Genomic DNA, 15,759 nt, shown 5'->3' with positions numbered 1-15,759 from the left:
AAGCTTTTCATAAACGAGGGACTGAAACCTTTGAGAAGGGGCATGATAGAAGCCTCTCAACTCCCCACAGCAAACAAACCTCAGGCTTGATGGGAGTGATGGTACAACCTCTTGAAAATGTGGTCCGGTTTTTATTTTTTTCTCCCATTGTGATATAGGGAATCTTTTATGCTATCTGCAACACGAAAGTGTCAACATCTCACAACGAGCGATCCTGCATTGTGTTCTCCATAACCACCCTCGAAACTCCAAGATGGGGGTATGCTAGGGTGGGTTATGAGAGGGAGGCAGAGACAGACAGACAAGACAGGGAGATGTGATTGAAAGGATAGAAGAGAAGGAATATAAAGGGAAAAAAATGCATTTCAGAATTCGTAAATATTTCACGCGTTTACACCCAGCCAAACAGAGATCAGAGATGCAACAACAACAGCAAAGCTTCAGCTTAACCATCCAACTAGATGCCAAAAAAAAAAACAGTCTACGGTGATGTTTCTTCATGTGTTTTCTCAGTGCAATTGTCCACAAACACTACATAAGGATCCCCCTCAAAGACATGATAGACATTTACACTAGTTTTCCATAATCTGATAAGTACCAGGCACACAGCAAACATATATTCTATTTGTCTATTCATTTGACTGAAAGCTCTACAAGTAAATGCAGTAAATCTGAACCATCAAACACACAACGCCTTATTCCCATTAAGAGGGCACTACAACATTGAAAGACGGAGAGTAGTGGTGATCCCATGCATTATTAAATTCCACAGCAAAGGGCAGAATATTTGAAGATCTTAAACGTTCACTGAGAATCTGGTGTGTACGAAGAGTAAAAATGAGGAAAGTGACGGGGCTGAAGAACATATCTGAGCTCCTGTACCAACTCATTCTGTAGGCCAAGTATTGATCCCCTTTTTCAGTCACAACAAACCAATGTGTCCGCTGACAGTAAGAAGGGTCGATGAGAGACAGAGAGCGAAAGGAAGGTAGGTATTTTGCTACAGCACATCCATCCTGGAAACCATTGACAGGCTAAAACAGCCCAGGACAGAACAGCTTGGCACGTCTCGGCATGGCATGCTGCCCAAGCCATCATATTCAAGTGGGCTAGAGTCTGTACGGTGCTAAAACATGGTGACAAACCAGGCCTCTCTCTTCTTCCACATGCATACCAGTGTCCAGGAATGCAGAAGTATCCTGCATTCTCTGAGGCAGGAGCGCAGAGCCCAGACGTACACACACTCACAATGGCATGCTGGGAGGGACGACAGTCAGGGGAGGAACAGTGTGATAGGTTCTAATTGCTTCAAAATGTCCAGAAGAAGGCCCCCTATTATCTATTTAAATCTGTTGATAATGGGAGGCTGGAAGAGAGGAGGAAGGGAGGAGGGGGACGGCGACCCAGGCAGAGGGAGAGGAGCTACTCCGTGCCGCCGTCGCCTCATTATTTTCGTCCTGACGGACACCCGCGCTCAACCCCTAGATGAATGGGCCGCGCTGAATAAGTTATCACGAGAAACACAAAGGGAGAATGGGCTCCACAAACAACACTGCACCACGAGAAGCGTGTGTCTCTCTCCTTCTCACTCTCTCTTTCTCCTGATGAAAGAGCCCCAGCCACATTCTGTGGACTCACCTGTAATTTCAGCAAACACAGTAGGTGAAAAAAAAAAAAGGAGGAACGAAAAGGAAAAAGAGAAATGAAAGACAGGAAGTGCAGGCATCGGTGTCTGCACAGATATCCACAGAACATTCCCTCCTTTACGGTTCATCTGTTTTGTCTTTTGCAAACTAGTTCTTCTTTCATTTCTCCAGAATGCAGGGACCTCCTTTGGACACTATTCTAAGACGGTTGAAGAGTGCGTTGTTTTGTACTTTGTAAGACAAGGCTTCGAATAACATCACTGCATCAGTCTGTTTTTATGTTTATTTTGTCTTCTTTTCGTTGTTTTGGCTGTTTTGTGTTTTGTCTGGGTCTGGAGAAGCATATGGAGTCACCTTCATGCTTTGTTCTTCTACAGTGAGGGGAATCAAGGCTTTCCCCAACGGCTACTCTCAAGAGTTAGGTAATCAAACCAGCATTCAGACCAGTTCCACCTAACTGTCACCACTACACGTTAACTGCCACCAAGCTCCCCTTGCCATCACTCAAAAGTAGAGGCAAAACTTTTGGATGGGAGACTGGTGTCTCTTGTCTGACGGGGGAATCAGAGGGTGCCGCAGCCCGACAGGTGCTCAACGGCTGATCAAACGAGGCAGATACCCTTGGAGTGACACCTGGAGCCACTTCAATGGGGGGACGCCAGAACAGCCTGGGGAGGGGGGGGGGGGTACTTCAACCGGGACGCAAACAGAAAGGTCGAATAAGCAGTCACCTCAATGTCGTACGGGGTTGACCTCACAGTGTTGGGAAAGGTATGAGAGTAAAAATCCCCGTTCCAGAGTAGAAAACTAGTTGATTGATTGGCAGCTATTGCAGTATCCTCCACTGGTTTAAGTGACATGTTGACAGTATTCTGTTTATCGTCTTTAAAATGTTACATTGCCATCTGGAATTGAAAATCGGGTCGAAGTATTGCAATAAGGCTGCAAACTACGGCAACTTCCAGGTAACTTCCAAGACCATCCAAAAGTAGGATACGGTTGATAGAATACTATCCCAAATTAGCACTGTAGTAAGTGAAATATCCTAACAAAACCTTGAAAAAAAACAAGCAGTATCTGAAGCCACCATTAAAGCCTATAGGCATGGCAAATATACAGGCAACTGCCAAAATAAAGGAAACAGCAAACTAAAGTTTCTTAATAGGACGTTGGGACACCAGCTTCAATGCACCTTCCCATAGATTTATACAAGTGATTGGAACTCTATTGAAGGGATGAGAAACCATTCTCCCAGAAGAAATTCCATCATTTAGAGGGTTGTTGGTAGAAAACTGTCTCAGGCGCCGCTCCAGAATCTCCCAAGTGTTCAACTGGGTTGAGATCTGGTGACTGAGACAGCCGTGGCATATGGTTTACATCGTATCCATGCTCATCAAAACATTCAGTGACCACGTGCGCCCTGTAGGGGCATGGTAGCCAGAATAATGGCCTGCCATACATTTCTGTACATTACCCTAAGCATGATGGGATGACTACATGGAACTCTATTCCACGTCAAGTAACTCATGCAAGCAGTAAAATTAGATTTAAAAACAACACCTTACGGAACAGCGGGGACTGTGAAGCAGCACAAACATGGGCACAGACACATGCATTCACCACACACACACACTATACACACACATGTACACATGGATTTTGTACAGTATATATGTGATGGTGGTGGAGTAGGAGCCTGAGGGCGCACAGTCTGAATGTATTGTAATGTTTTTTTTTAAATTTGATAAAACGGCCTTAATTTTGCTGGTCCCCATTAGCTTCCTTGGCAGCAGCTACTGGAGACACATAATAAATCCAAATGTTAATTGCTTACTTAACTCCGGAACAACACCTGTGTGGAATCACCTGCTCTTTACTTTGCATCCCTCATTTCCTCAAGTGTTTCCATTGTGTCGGCAGTTATCTGTCGTTGTGCTTCAGATAACGATGGAGAGAAGAGAAGGCCAGAGCTACTCAGTTAACAGTCTCTTCCCTCAATAAACAAATGCACTGGTTATAGAAAACAACAGCCCATCTTTGCCCTTGTCAACAACCCCATTCTCTGCAGCCCGGGCTTGTCTGTGTCTCTCTCCTTTCTCCAAAAGCGCCCCATCAGCACTCTCTAACAGGAGTGGTGGAGGAAGAGTGAATAAGAGCAAGAAAGCCTGAATGTACAGTCTTTCTCGACATAGACTGAATGTACTGTAAAATAATAAAATATAGTGGCCTTCAGCAGCGTTTCCCCTATATTTATTTAGCAGTGGCGGCCACTCCCAAAAATAAGTTTTCGGGAAGGTCAAACCTTTTCAGTGTAAACTTAAATGACTAAAACCAGATATAAAGTATGTTTAAAACATAACAGAGCTATATTTTCATTTAAATAAGATGATCTTTGAGAACTAACAATCATCAAAATAAAAAACTAGACCGTCAGAGAGAACACTTTTTTAAATGTTTGAGTCACTCAGAGAGCATAAGCTATGACAAAATCTGTGGAATTGCAGGGAATCATCTTTAAGACAATGTTTTTTGCTTGACACTAGATGGGAGTTCCTCGCAGTCTGCCATTGCTTCCATAGCTACACAATCAACGTATTTATGTGGATTGGTGATGAAGCCTGTCTAATTTAGATAAAGATCCCCAATCCACAGAGGCCTGCTCATAAAGCCTTTCAGCATTGTACACATGGCACTAAGCTCCAACGCACTGTCCCTACAGTACGGCTGTATGCCCTACTGAACGCTCATGTACAACAAACACACTAACAAAAGCCAGCTGCCTTCGCCAGAGATGGGCAAAAGACGCAGCCAGCTACAACGCATTCGTTTGCCAGAGAAATAGTAGAGGAAAACATGAGAAGTTCACAGAGGGAGCAGATAGGGCGACCCAGAGGGAGGGAAAGCAAACGCCAAAGTGTTATCAGCCAGGCTGAATAAATTGCGAGACACGAGGTAACGGAGTACTAACGTAGTACATGGAATTATCCGCCGCAACAAAGAGAAACAGATCAAAGAGAGGCATCCGTTGGGATCGGTCCACTACTCTTGGGATAGGCAATAAGAGCAAGGCTATGGATATTCCAGACTCTCTGGTTCGCATAAATGACTTCAGATGAAAAAATAAAAAAAGGGACCTTTTATCAAACACGTTGCTTCAAAACATCTAAACATGACCAGACCTAGACTTTGGTTGATTTTTGACCAAAGGTCACCATGTGGATGAGACTTGGCCATTCTAAAAGAATGGTGGCTAAAACAAAGCTCAAGTGATTCGGATAGTGAGAGGTAAGAGGTGAACATCACACCATCAGAAGCAGAGTGGACAGGTGAGGTTCAATGGCAGAACCATAAAACTTAGCTTTGGGAAGACCGAGCTCTCATTTCGCCAAAGGCGTTGACACAGAGATACTAGTGGAGTCTTCCTCTGGTAGCTATTATGGCACACAGGTGGGTGAAAACTCAATAGCAGGTTTGACCTTCACACAGCAGAAAATTAAATAGACTGAGTGAGAGTACAAGCAAGTCTGTGGGATTTTAATGTGTGTGTGTGTGTGTGTGTGTGTGTGTGTGTGTGTGTGTATATATATATATATATATATATACAGTATGTGTGTATGAGTACACGCGAGTGGGAGAAGCTGCCTTGCCCCCTCTGCCACTGCTCCACCCAAGCCACTCTCGAACTCCCCTGACTACCGCATCCTAACAAGGCTTTTCCTCCGCTCCTCCTCGAAAAAGGCAAACCAAATAAATAAAAGGACAGGGGGGAAAAAAGGACTGAAATGGAGGAACGAGGAGAGAAAAAACACTGACAAGTATAATTTGTTCCATCATTCAGCTTTAATTAAAAATAATATGGAATCTTTTTGTTCGACTTCACAACAAGACTTCAATAGGGCCCCCAAGACTCCCTACCACTTGCCTCCTAACACAGCCCACTGGTGGAGCTGAATTCCATTAATTACATGACCCACATATCACATAGTTAATATTCCAGCGCTGGGAAAAAGATACTCTGCCAATACCGATGGAAAGGGCCTAAACTTGGAGGTGTTCAGGACTTCAGAGCCCTCCCTACTCCCAACGCTTTTCTGGGGCGGCGCCCTTTGGATCTCCTTCTCTCCTGACATTGTTTGCGAATGTCGCCTTAATGGGACTGGGAAACGTACGAATGAATGCAGCCACACTCTTTTCCAGTGAATCAAAAGGAAGTGTTTCTTTAACCATCAATATGTAATAAAACAAATTGTTCAAACATACATTGTATAAATTCATGGGATATAGTGAATGATCATATGCACATAAGGTTACCAATGTCAGGATGCATGTTAGCTAGTGATGCACCGACATGATATTTTTGGCCGTTACCAATATCCGATATTTTCCTTGCCAAAAAACCTGATACCTATACCGATATTAAACACTTTTGCAGCCTTTTAAGCATTCTAGTACAGTTAAATAGTTAACACACACACGGACGCAGCAGTCTAAGGTACTGCATCTCAGTGCAAGAGGTGTCACTACAGTCTCTGGTTTGACTCCAGGCTGTATCACATCCAGCCATGATTGAGAGTCCCATAGGGTGGTGCAAAATTGGCCCAGCGTCATCCGGGCTGTCATTGTAAATAAGAATTTGTTCTTAACTGACTTGCCTAGTTAAATAAACGTTACACACGCATGCACACACACACGCACAAAAAAGTTATTTTGTTGGCATTTACGTATGTCCCCATAACCAGTATAACATCATCAAAACCTATTTATTTCACTTACTTGCTGTGCTGTTTCGTTGTTCATTTGTTCAGTCGTTTCATTCTCAACCAGGATTTCTATGGAACGACGTTTGGATTTTTGCGTGTCAAGAAAAATACACGTCAAATAACACAATAATCTGTTTCAGTAGCTATAGTTAGCTAGCTAACCCTAATATATAAGACAGTTCTTATTCGATTAATGGTGGTCGGACCCATCTATGTGAAGCTACAATTAAGGATTAGTCCCAATAGTGGACTTTGCAGCCTTTGTATTCATTTGCATCACTGTCAATGGCATATTACAATTCTGAAGGAAAAACACAAATTCCACTATTGTGCCTAATCCTTATAGTGGCTAGCTTCACAACACATAACCCGGTCCGGTTGAGCCTCACTAACCAGATGAAGCTAGCTGGCTGCTGATAGCTTTGGGTAACAGGGTTAAGTAGCTGGCTAGCTATTTATTTTCATGAACTGAAGTTCAATTTCAATAGGCGAACAACAAGTGGCAACCTAGCTAATACTTACTCACAACGATCCCTAAATCATTGCTAAGAATAATGAAAATGACTGCAGTTTCTGCTGGTCATTGTTTTCAGGCTGGTTGTATTGGTGCTAGCTAGGTACAAAGCTAAAGCTAGCTACCACAGAAGTTCAAATGCGTTATTGTAAACGCATTGTTCGTAGCCGGTGTTTGCTTGTTTGCATACTTTTTTTGTACGGCTTTGACAGTGCTACTGTATCCTTTTTGACACTCAAAGACCCAAACGGTGTTCCATAGTATATATGTTAGAGAAGCTAATAGCAGTGATGCACTTGGAAGTGTGTACCGGTGCTCGACCAGTCGGTGAAAGCCAACATCACCCACAACAGAGAACGGATGATTGTCAAGGGCAATGAATTCCATTACCTTGGCTTTAATGGATTTCACCTTTGAGTTATCTCGCTGAAATGTTCTTACACTTTCTAATGGCTGCTCGACTTGTTGACTGCTCGATCCACACAGCAGACAATGTGGGCTAGGTTAGGAATGCTGTGTTGCACGTGTAGCGCAAAATTGTACGTGCCGTTATTACGTCATGTATCTACGTTATATAGGTATGCACGGTAGCTTTGACATCGGTTTTTAACAGCGGTGTTAAACTAGACATCGGGCCGATACTGATGTTGGCATTTTTAGCTAATTTCGGCCAATATGTTCACCGATATATCGTGCATCCCTAATGTTATCCTTAGTAAAGTGGTTAGCAAAACGCAGCACTGGCAGAACAGTTTGCAGTTTATAAACAAGGGCTCAAGTGAGCTAGTGCAGGTTGAGGGGTACCAGCATACACTGAGTGGACAAAACATTAGGAATATTCTCTTTCCATGACAGACTGACCAGGTGAATGCTATGATCCCTTATTGATGTCACTTGTTAAATCCACTTCAATTAGTGTAGATTAAGGGGATGAAACAGGTTAAAGAAAGACTTAAGCCTGGAGACAATTGAGACATGGATTGTGTATGTGTTGCATTCAGAGGGTGACAAAATATTTAAGTGTCTTTGAACAGGGTATGGCAGTAGATTCCAGGTGCACCAGTTTGCACCAGTTTGTGTGTATCAAGAACTGCAATGTTGCTGCTCAATAGTTTCCCATGTGTATCAAAAATGGTCCACCACCCAAAAGACATCCAGCCAACTTGACAACTGCCGGAAGCATTGGAGTCAAAATGGGCCAGCATCCCTGTGGAACGCTTTTGACGTCTTGTGGAGTCCATGCCCCGAGGAATTGAGGCTGTTCTGAGGACAAAATGTGTGTGTTTGTGGGGGGGAGGGGCTGCAACTCAATATTAGGAAGGTGTTTCGACGGTTTGGTATATTCAGTGTAGTATAGAATACAGCAAGCAACGTGTTTGGCAAAGGTGGAGCAAGTTAGCGGAAGGCACGCTGCATTTGCACACCGTCAGTCATTGGTTTGTTCTGTGGAGCTGAAGGGAGTTAGCATGCTGGGACTAGAGTCCTAGGACCAGGCAAAGGGGCTGATCTCTTAATCAATGTCCAGAGCGACCAGAGCCCTCTTCTGAAGTCTGTGGCCCTTGCCTGCCTGCCTGCTGCTGCTGCTGTCAGCCCTGCTACCACCATGAATATGGAGTCCTTCTGCGGTCGGGGCATGCTTATGTTTTCTGTCTGATATCTCGGCCCCATTCCCATTTCAAAGGGAGGTCTACCCAGGGGTTTGACTTTTTGATCTGACTGGCGACTGACTCGACCACCTGCATGCACGATCAGCCGCTAGTGAAAAGACCAACCCCCTCCTACCCACACCCCACCCCCTTGGCCTCACACTGCCCCCCACCCACCCCCACCTTCCAGGAACCCTCCAGAACCCCAGTGGTCATAACTGGGTCTGGAGCTTAACTGGGTCTGGAGCTTAACTCTCCAGTTGCTCTGCTCTGCTGTGTGCAGGGGCTGGGAGGAGATGCTGGGCAGGATTGCAGTAGCAGCAGGAGTCGCCTCCGTTCCCGCCACAGAAAGTCCACCTCTGTTGGGCAAAGTCATGGGAGCCATTTTGTGTCCATAGTGTGAGGGCTGTAATGTCAGGGCACCATGGTACTGAGGTAACTGAGGAGAGAGCTGGAGCCTGTGGCTCCTCTAATCAGGCATTGCTTCCCCCACCAGCCCACCTTACACCCCTCACAGGACAGTGGTACCACCAATAAAGACTTCAAATCACACAGAGACACCACTTCCTACTGCACGTCTTACTGTCAGCATTACTGACAGTAAGCTTGCACATTATGTCAGCTACATTAGCATGGTTTCCATTGGACAACATATAGAGATAATAGGCCGTGTGCAATTTCCTCTTAATGAATTGATGTGATGCAGCAGGTTGAGAAAATAATGAATTGATATTATTGATTGATATGGGTTGGCGGTATAGGCTATTCCTGAACACCTCTTAATGCAACATTTGCAGATCCCCTTACAGCTCGTCATTGGGAAGAACAGCAGCACATTATCACAAGTGGCCGTTAATAAAGGGAAATGTTATAATTGTGCATTACCAATTTCATACCGCTTCACTCCCGATGAGTATCAATTGAGATGATTACTTTTGAATAATATTATGATTTCCTTTAACAGACATTAGCATGAAGAGTTAATGAGATCACCATGACCATGACAATACAATTAAAACCCTCAGGACTTCAGATGATTAGATTAATAATGTAATAGTGTGAAGAGGAAGAAGCCCTCCACCAGTCGACACTAGGCTAAGTAATAGAGGGCCTACGACATGGCAGGCCATGTAATGCTGGAGAGGAGTAGCGTCGGACAGTGTTGATTCAACTCCAGTCTTGCGGACCTACTATAGCAGCAAGGTTTCAGGCACTGATCGACTAATGAGTGGCTCCCCTCTCCTCAGGGTCAACAAGGAAAAAAACAGAAGGCGTGTGACAAGACCAATGGCGTCTTAATTCCAGTGTTATTTTTCCCTCCCTCTTTCTTTTTCTCACCTTAAAAAAATTATAGTCTTGCAGTCTTGACAGAACTATGTTATACCTATTGCTTTCAGAGTATTAAATATTCAATACAAGGGTCGGTCACCCTCTAACAGTTCAGGTGAAGAGAATTGCTGTACTGGAAAAAATGAAAAAAGTTAAAAAGGGGAGTACCAAATGAGTACCATAAGGCAATTTATTAAGCACAACTGAAGTTGCAGAGCATAGTGTAGTGGTAGAGGTTCACCTACTGGCCTCATTTACATAACACTAGAACTCTTTCACAGACTCCTGGTAAGCTTAGAACTCAAAAAGCAGCCTAAGCAGAAAGTCACCAACCCCCCCCCCAAACAGCACAACAATTTCCATGATAGCGAATAAAAGGTATCAAATGTGTGAAATCTAATGAAACGAGGAAATATCAAAACTACGCCACGAGGCACCTTTGTTTGTCCCATTTTCTGGTTATAAATGACTTCTAGAGATGAATATAGTCAACAAAATCGTACAACCAAACACTATTTTATTCAAACGCATTAAAAAAAAAAAGCTTAAAAAATTTGTGGTATTTGCTAAAAGACAAACGCGAAGCCCCATGAAGCAGAAAGCAAGGCATCGGTTGGGAAGAGGCTAGAGGCCACCGCGCTTTAGAATGGCCCTCATAAATCCTGATTTGAGTCGGGACTAACCAGAGAAACCTGAGGCGCGGCGTGCCTGAGCCACACTAGGCAGGCGCTACCGCTCTTAAATTCTACGTTTGATTAAGTCTTCCCATTAGGTGACAGCTGAACTTTAATATGAATATGATAATATTGAAATAAGTGTGTGTTATTTACTTTAGCGCTCGGGTGGTGGCGGCAGGGGGATGAGGGAAGGCGGGAGAGGACAAGGGAGGGGGAGCTGGATGATGAATGATTTCTGGACAGCTCTGGGTGACACCAGGCGAGCCTAGGCCTCCTCTAATCAGACTTGACAAAATGGAGACATATGCAGAAATATTGGTTACAGTCGGCATCACAGCCCTGCCTGGGCTCCTGCTGCCACGCTGCCCCGCCTGCCCCTGATTGTCTACAGGCACTGAAGCATCTATTTCAATTGGCACTTCCTTCCTAGCCCCAGGATTTTACATTTAGCTGGTGTCATTTACATATTACTCTTAATCAAAAACCATACTGGGCAATAAAAAAAAGAAACAAAACCGTGGCGTCACGGTTCAGGGGTAGGCACAGAGGCACTTTATGAAATGGTGATGTGACAAGACATTAATCTGTGTGTGTATGAGTAAGTGGGAGAGAGAGAGAGAGAGAGAGAGAGAGAGAGAGAAAGCGAGAGAAAGCGAGAGAAAGAAAGAAAGAAAGAAAGAAAGAAAGAAAGAAAGAAAGAAAGAAAGAAAGAAAGAAAGAAAGAAAGAAAGAAAGAAAGAAAGGAGGAGAGAGAGACAGAGAGAGAGAGAGATGTCTATGAGTGGTGGTGTGTTTGTGAAAATTGCCGGAAAATTGTTAAAATTGGAGTGTACAGCTTGTGTTTTTCTTGTTCGTCTAAACACATCAAGTACTGGCTGTTGGACAGCTTTCATCTTATTCTGCATTATATTGATGGACTAAAACAAAGTTTACAACAGAAAACAGTACTCTGCATTACAATCAGTGGTGGTCAGTGCTGTTTAAGATTAGGGAGGCCGATAATTGTTTTAATTAGCATGGCCTTACTTCTATTACAGCATAATGGATGACTGTCATTCATATTACATTCAACCAGTTAAATGTAACAGCAATAGGTTTAGGCTACTACATGACACTCAAATTTCCCTATACCCATCATGAGGTTGCTACAACCTAGCCTATGAATGAAAGTTTACAACGTAGGTGCACAGGTCGAGAGACAAATTTGAGTAATCAAGGTGACAGACACATTCAATACCGCCTTGCACACTTTGCATCTAGTTTGCATCTAGTTGATCTATAATCATTAGTCCAAAGAGTTGCAAACTAAAGTTTCTACTGGAGAAATTCAAGTAGGTTTATCCCCGTTTCGTTCCGTTTGCTTCTATTTAAGAAACGTTACTAGAATCGGCGGAATGAATACACTGCTGATCTCCCGCACACGCAGTTCACTTTCATAGTAGCTACATTCAAACAGCATCATAAATTTGCTTGTTCTATACAGTAATTTCTTCTCACATCTACGTGCTCTCCTTCTCTCACCTTCTCCCTTCGCTCGTGGACTTCAGTGTGCAACACAACAGCTGTCTGTGGCGAGGCAAAAAAACCTTCCCAAGCCAAACCTTCATACCACAACCACTACACAAGGCCTACATCGTTGTCACCATATTAGCTATAGTCATAGTCAACGTAATTACTAGAACTAACGTGTTAATAAACCAGCTACAAATCACACAACAGCAAGCAGTTTAGCAGTTACACCGGCTGGCACTGATGGAAATACATTTATAGAACTGAAAGCTTACCTGGAAGAGTTCCACTTTTGGATACCCTAAGCTAGCTAGCTAACATAAATAGCATTCCTCCATGTTTGAACATATTTTTTTGTAGGCTAAATTAGCTAGCTGCATTAGATAGCTAAGTAAGTGAAAGTGAAAAGAAATACAACAAAATCTCTCTCTCTCTGCTGTCCAACTATTGTCTTTCGAGTCAACTACTCATCATATTTTATGCAGTGCAGTGCTAGGTAACTGTAGCTTATGCTTTCAGTACTTGATTCAATTTCTGACAACATGTCAGTTCATGCTGCAGGAGCTCTGATAGGTTGGAGGGATGTCCTCCGGAAGTCGTGAAAATCTATGGAAGGGGATGAGAACCATGAGCCTTCTAGGTTTTGTGTTGAAGTAAATGTACCCAGAGGATGGAAAATATCTGTCCTCCGGCTACACCATGGTGCTGCCACCGAGTGCAGTTGAGGCTACTGTAGACCTTCCTTGCAAAACGTCTTTCTTTTTTTTTCACTGAGTAGGACGGTCCTCCCCTTCCCCCACTGATTACAACGGTCTCAAAACACAATATTATCCCACTCACAAAGGATTATGAAGAACAGCACAGTACACTATATGGGATAAATAAGATGTTGTGGGTTTGAGTGTGCATGAGTGACAGGGTTTATGTATGTGCTCATAACACATGTATTTACCATCTGTGTATACTGTATGACTGCCATTCTAGGCCTTTCTACAGTGTATTTGTACTTAAATGAGTGGATGTAAATGTGGTTGATGACACAGTTGAAGACATCTACAGAGACGTGCAGTAGAATCAAGGTCCCTACCTGCCTCTTACCTTCTCAGCATGCCGGTTAGGATGCGGGAGCTCTTGCCCAGGTTGGCGTCTGTCTCTCTCAGCTAGAAGCAGGGGGAGGAGAAAGGACAGGTGTAACACATATAGACATATACACTCACATCTAGTACTGGGTCGGGCCCCCCTTTTCCTCCAGAACAGCCTGAATTCTTCAGGGCATGGATTCTAAAAGGGATGTTGGTCCATGCTGATATCAAGCAGTTTCTGCAGATTGGACACCGGTACACCACTGCCACCAGCCTGTACTGTTCACACCAGGCAGGATGCGTCCATGGACTAATGCAGCTTACACCAAATCCTGACTATGCCATCAGCAAGATGCAACAGGAACCGGGATTCATCAGACCAGGCAATGTTTTTCCACTCCTCAATTGCCCAGTGTTGATTGCGTGCCCACTGGAATCGCTTCTTCTTGTTTCTAGCTGATAAGAGTGGAACCCGGTGTGGTCGTCTGCTGCAATAGCCCAGCCATTACAAGGATCAAGGATTTATGCCTGCTGAGATGCCGTTCTGCACACCACTGTTGTCCTGTGCCGCCATTTGTCTTTTTGTGGCCCACCTGTTAACTTGCACGATCCTTGCCGTTCTCCTTCAACCTTTCTTATCAACGAGCGGTTTTCACCCACAGGACTGCCGCTGACTGGATGTTGTTTTTTTGTCGCGCCATTCTTTGGAAACACTGTCGTGGGTGAAAAGCTCAGGAGGACGGCTGTTTCTAAGATACTGGATCCAGCATGCCTGGCATCAACGATCATACCACACTCAATCTAGTAGGCCACCTGTTTTACCCATTCAAATGTTCTATCAAACAGTAACTGGATGCCAGTCTGCCTGCATTATATAGCAAGCTAAGGCCACGTGACTTACTGTCTGTAGGAGCGATGCATTTTCGTGAATGGGGTGGTGTTCCTAGTATAACACAGCTCAGTTGTGACTGAGAAGTGAGTGAGACAGAGATGGAGAGAAACTAACACGGAACCCAAACCAGCTGTCACACCACACCAAACGCGATCACGACACGCATGTCAAAATATCAAAACAAACTCTGAACCAATTACATTAATTTGGGGACAGGTCGAAAAGCATTACATTTTTATGGCAATTTAGCTAGCTAGCTTGCACTTGCTAGCTAATTTGACCTATTTAGCTAGCTTGTTGTTGCTTTGATATTTTAACCTGTGTGTCGTGATCGCGTTTGGTGTGGTGAGACAAAATACATTTATGCACGATGGCACACGCTCGCAGCCGGTTTGGGTTCCGTGTACCGCCACCGACCTCGTTCGTCTTTCAGTCACCCACGTTGGTATAACCAATGAGGAGATGGCACGTGGGTACCTGCTTCTATAAACCAATGAGCAGATGAGAGAGGCAGGACTTGCAGCGCGATCTGCTTCACAAATAGAACTGACTTCTATTTTAGCCCTTGGCAACGCTGGAGCGCCCGAGCAGTGTGGGTGCAATAATTGAATAAAATAGATTTCTACATTTATTTTGCAACGCTCGCGCACGCGACATGATAGGTGTAGTCAGGGTATAAGAAAGAACATAAGAGATTAAAGGAATGATCCACACCAAATATTTATATATTTTTCTCATTAGTCCACTGTTGATACAGTCCCAAAATGATTTGCTTGGCAGCAGTCAAGTTCAGGATAGAAGACTTCAAAAAGCTAATTGTAACTTGCCACATCATGATGATACAAAATGTGGCTAGTTGCTTTCTGAAAGTCCTATATCTTGAAAACTTGACTGCTGATGTGCAAAACTGGGCTAAAATTCAGACAGAGAAAAATATTCTGGAAAGAGACGAACACAGCAAATGAGAGAAGGCCTGTAGAATGAAAGAGACAAGTGGTCTGCAGAAAACTTTGTGCTGCAACTACATCTGTGTGTGGAGTAAAATGCTGACACCGTGACGAATGAGAATCCACAGAATTCTAGCTGTAGTCACATTTGTGATGGGGGGGCCTTCGCTGTGTAAGAGACTATTCAGAGACAGGAGGGGGAGGCTTTCTCTGACCTTCCCTCTCTCCATCTCCCTGCACCTTTGGCTTTGCCTTTCCTACAAACCCCAAATATCACCAGCTCTTTATCTATTTAACTCTTACTATGTTCCACACTTACTGACCCTTCACCCTGACATTTATTTACCCTTTTGCCTCTGTTGTCTTCATATTTTCTTTTCACACTTTCTCACTCCTTCCTTCCCTCTCGCTCATCTCAATCTCTTTCACTCTCTCCATGTGAGGGTTGTTCTGGCAGGCTGTGTTGACGAACGTGATGGATGGCAAGCTGAGCTGGCTCAGATGTGGTTTTGGTAGCTGGCACTAACACCAGCCATACAGCCGCCTGAGGTCTCTCTCAAACCCCATGGATGGATCGCACCCCAGAGACTTCCAACTTTCGCCCAAAATACACTTTTTTTTCCCTCTCTCTCTCTCTGTCTCTCTCTCTGTCTCTCTCTCTCTCCCTCTCTCCCTCTCTCTCTCCCTCTCTCCCTCTCTCCCTCTCTGTCTCTCTCTCTCCCTCTCTCCCTCTCTGTCTCTCTCTCTCTCTCTCTCA

At 44.1% G+C, this 15,759-nt stretch overlaps 1 protein-coding gene across 5 annotated transcripts in view; it reads right to left on the bottom strand.

Moving 5' to 3' along the window:
• Positions 1 to 15,759, bottom strand: part of LOC109865423 (vesicle transport through interaction with t-SNAREs homolog 1A) — a 166,746-nt gene that overhangs the window by 53,649 nt on the left and 97,338 nt on the right. For 3 of the 5 annotated variants that reach the window (XM_031799544.1, XM_031799545.1, XM_031799548.1), the window contains one exon: positions 13,180 to 13,241. In XM_031799544.1, the coding sequence (XP_031655404.1) occupies positions 13,180 to 13,241 (62 nt within the window). Of the gene's footprint in view, positions 1 to 13,168; positions 13,242 to 15,759 lie in introns of all 5 variants that reach the window. The other 2 variants (XM_031799547.1, XM_031799549.1) reach the window with 1 other exon arrangement.

The sequence above is a fragment of the Oncorhynchus kisutch genome, linkage group LG20, assembly GCF_002021735.2.
Source record: "Oncorhynchus kisutch isolate 150728-3 linkage group LG20, Okis_V2, whole genome shotgun sequence".
Lineage (NCBI taxonomy): Eukaryota > Metazoa > Chordata > Actinopteri > Salmoniformes > Salmonidae > Oncorhynchus > Oncorhynchus kisutch.
The sequence above is the reverse complement of the archived record's forward strand: the minus strand, read 5'-3'. Positions and strand labels throughout refer to the sequence as shown.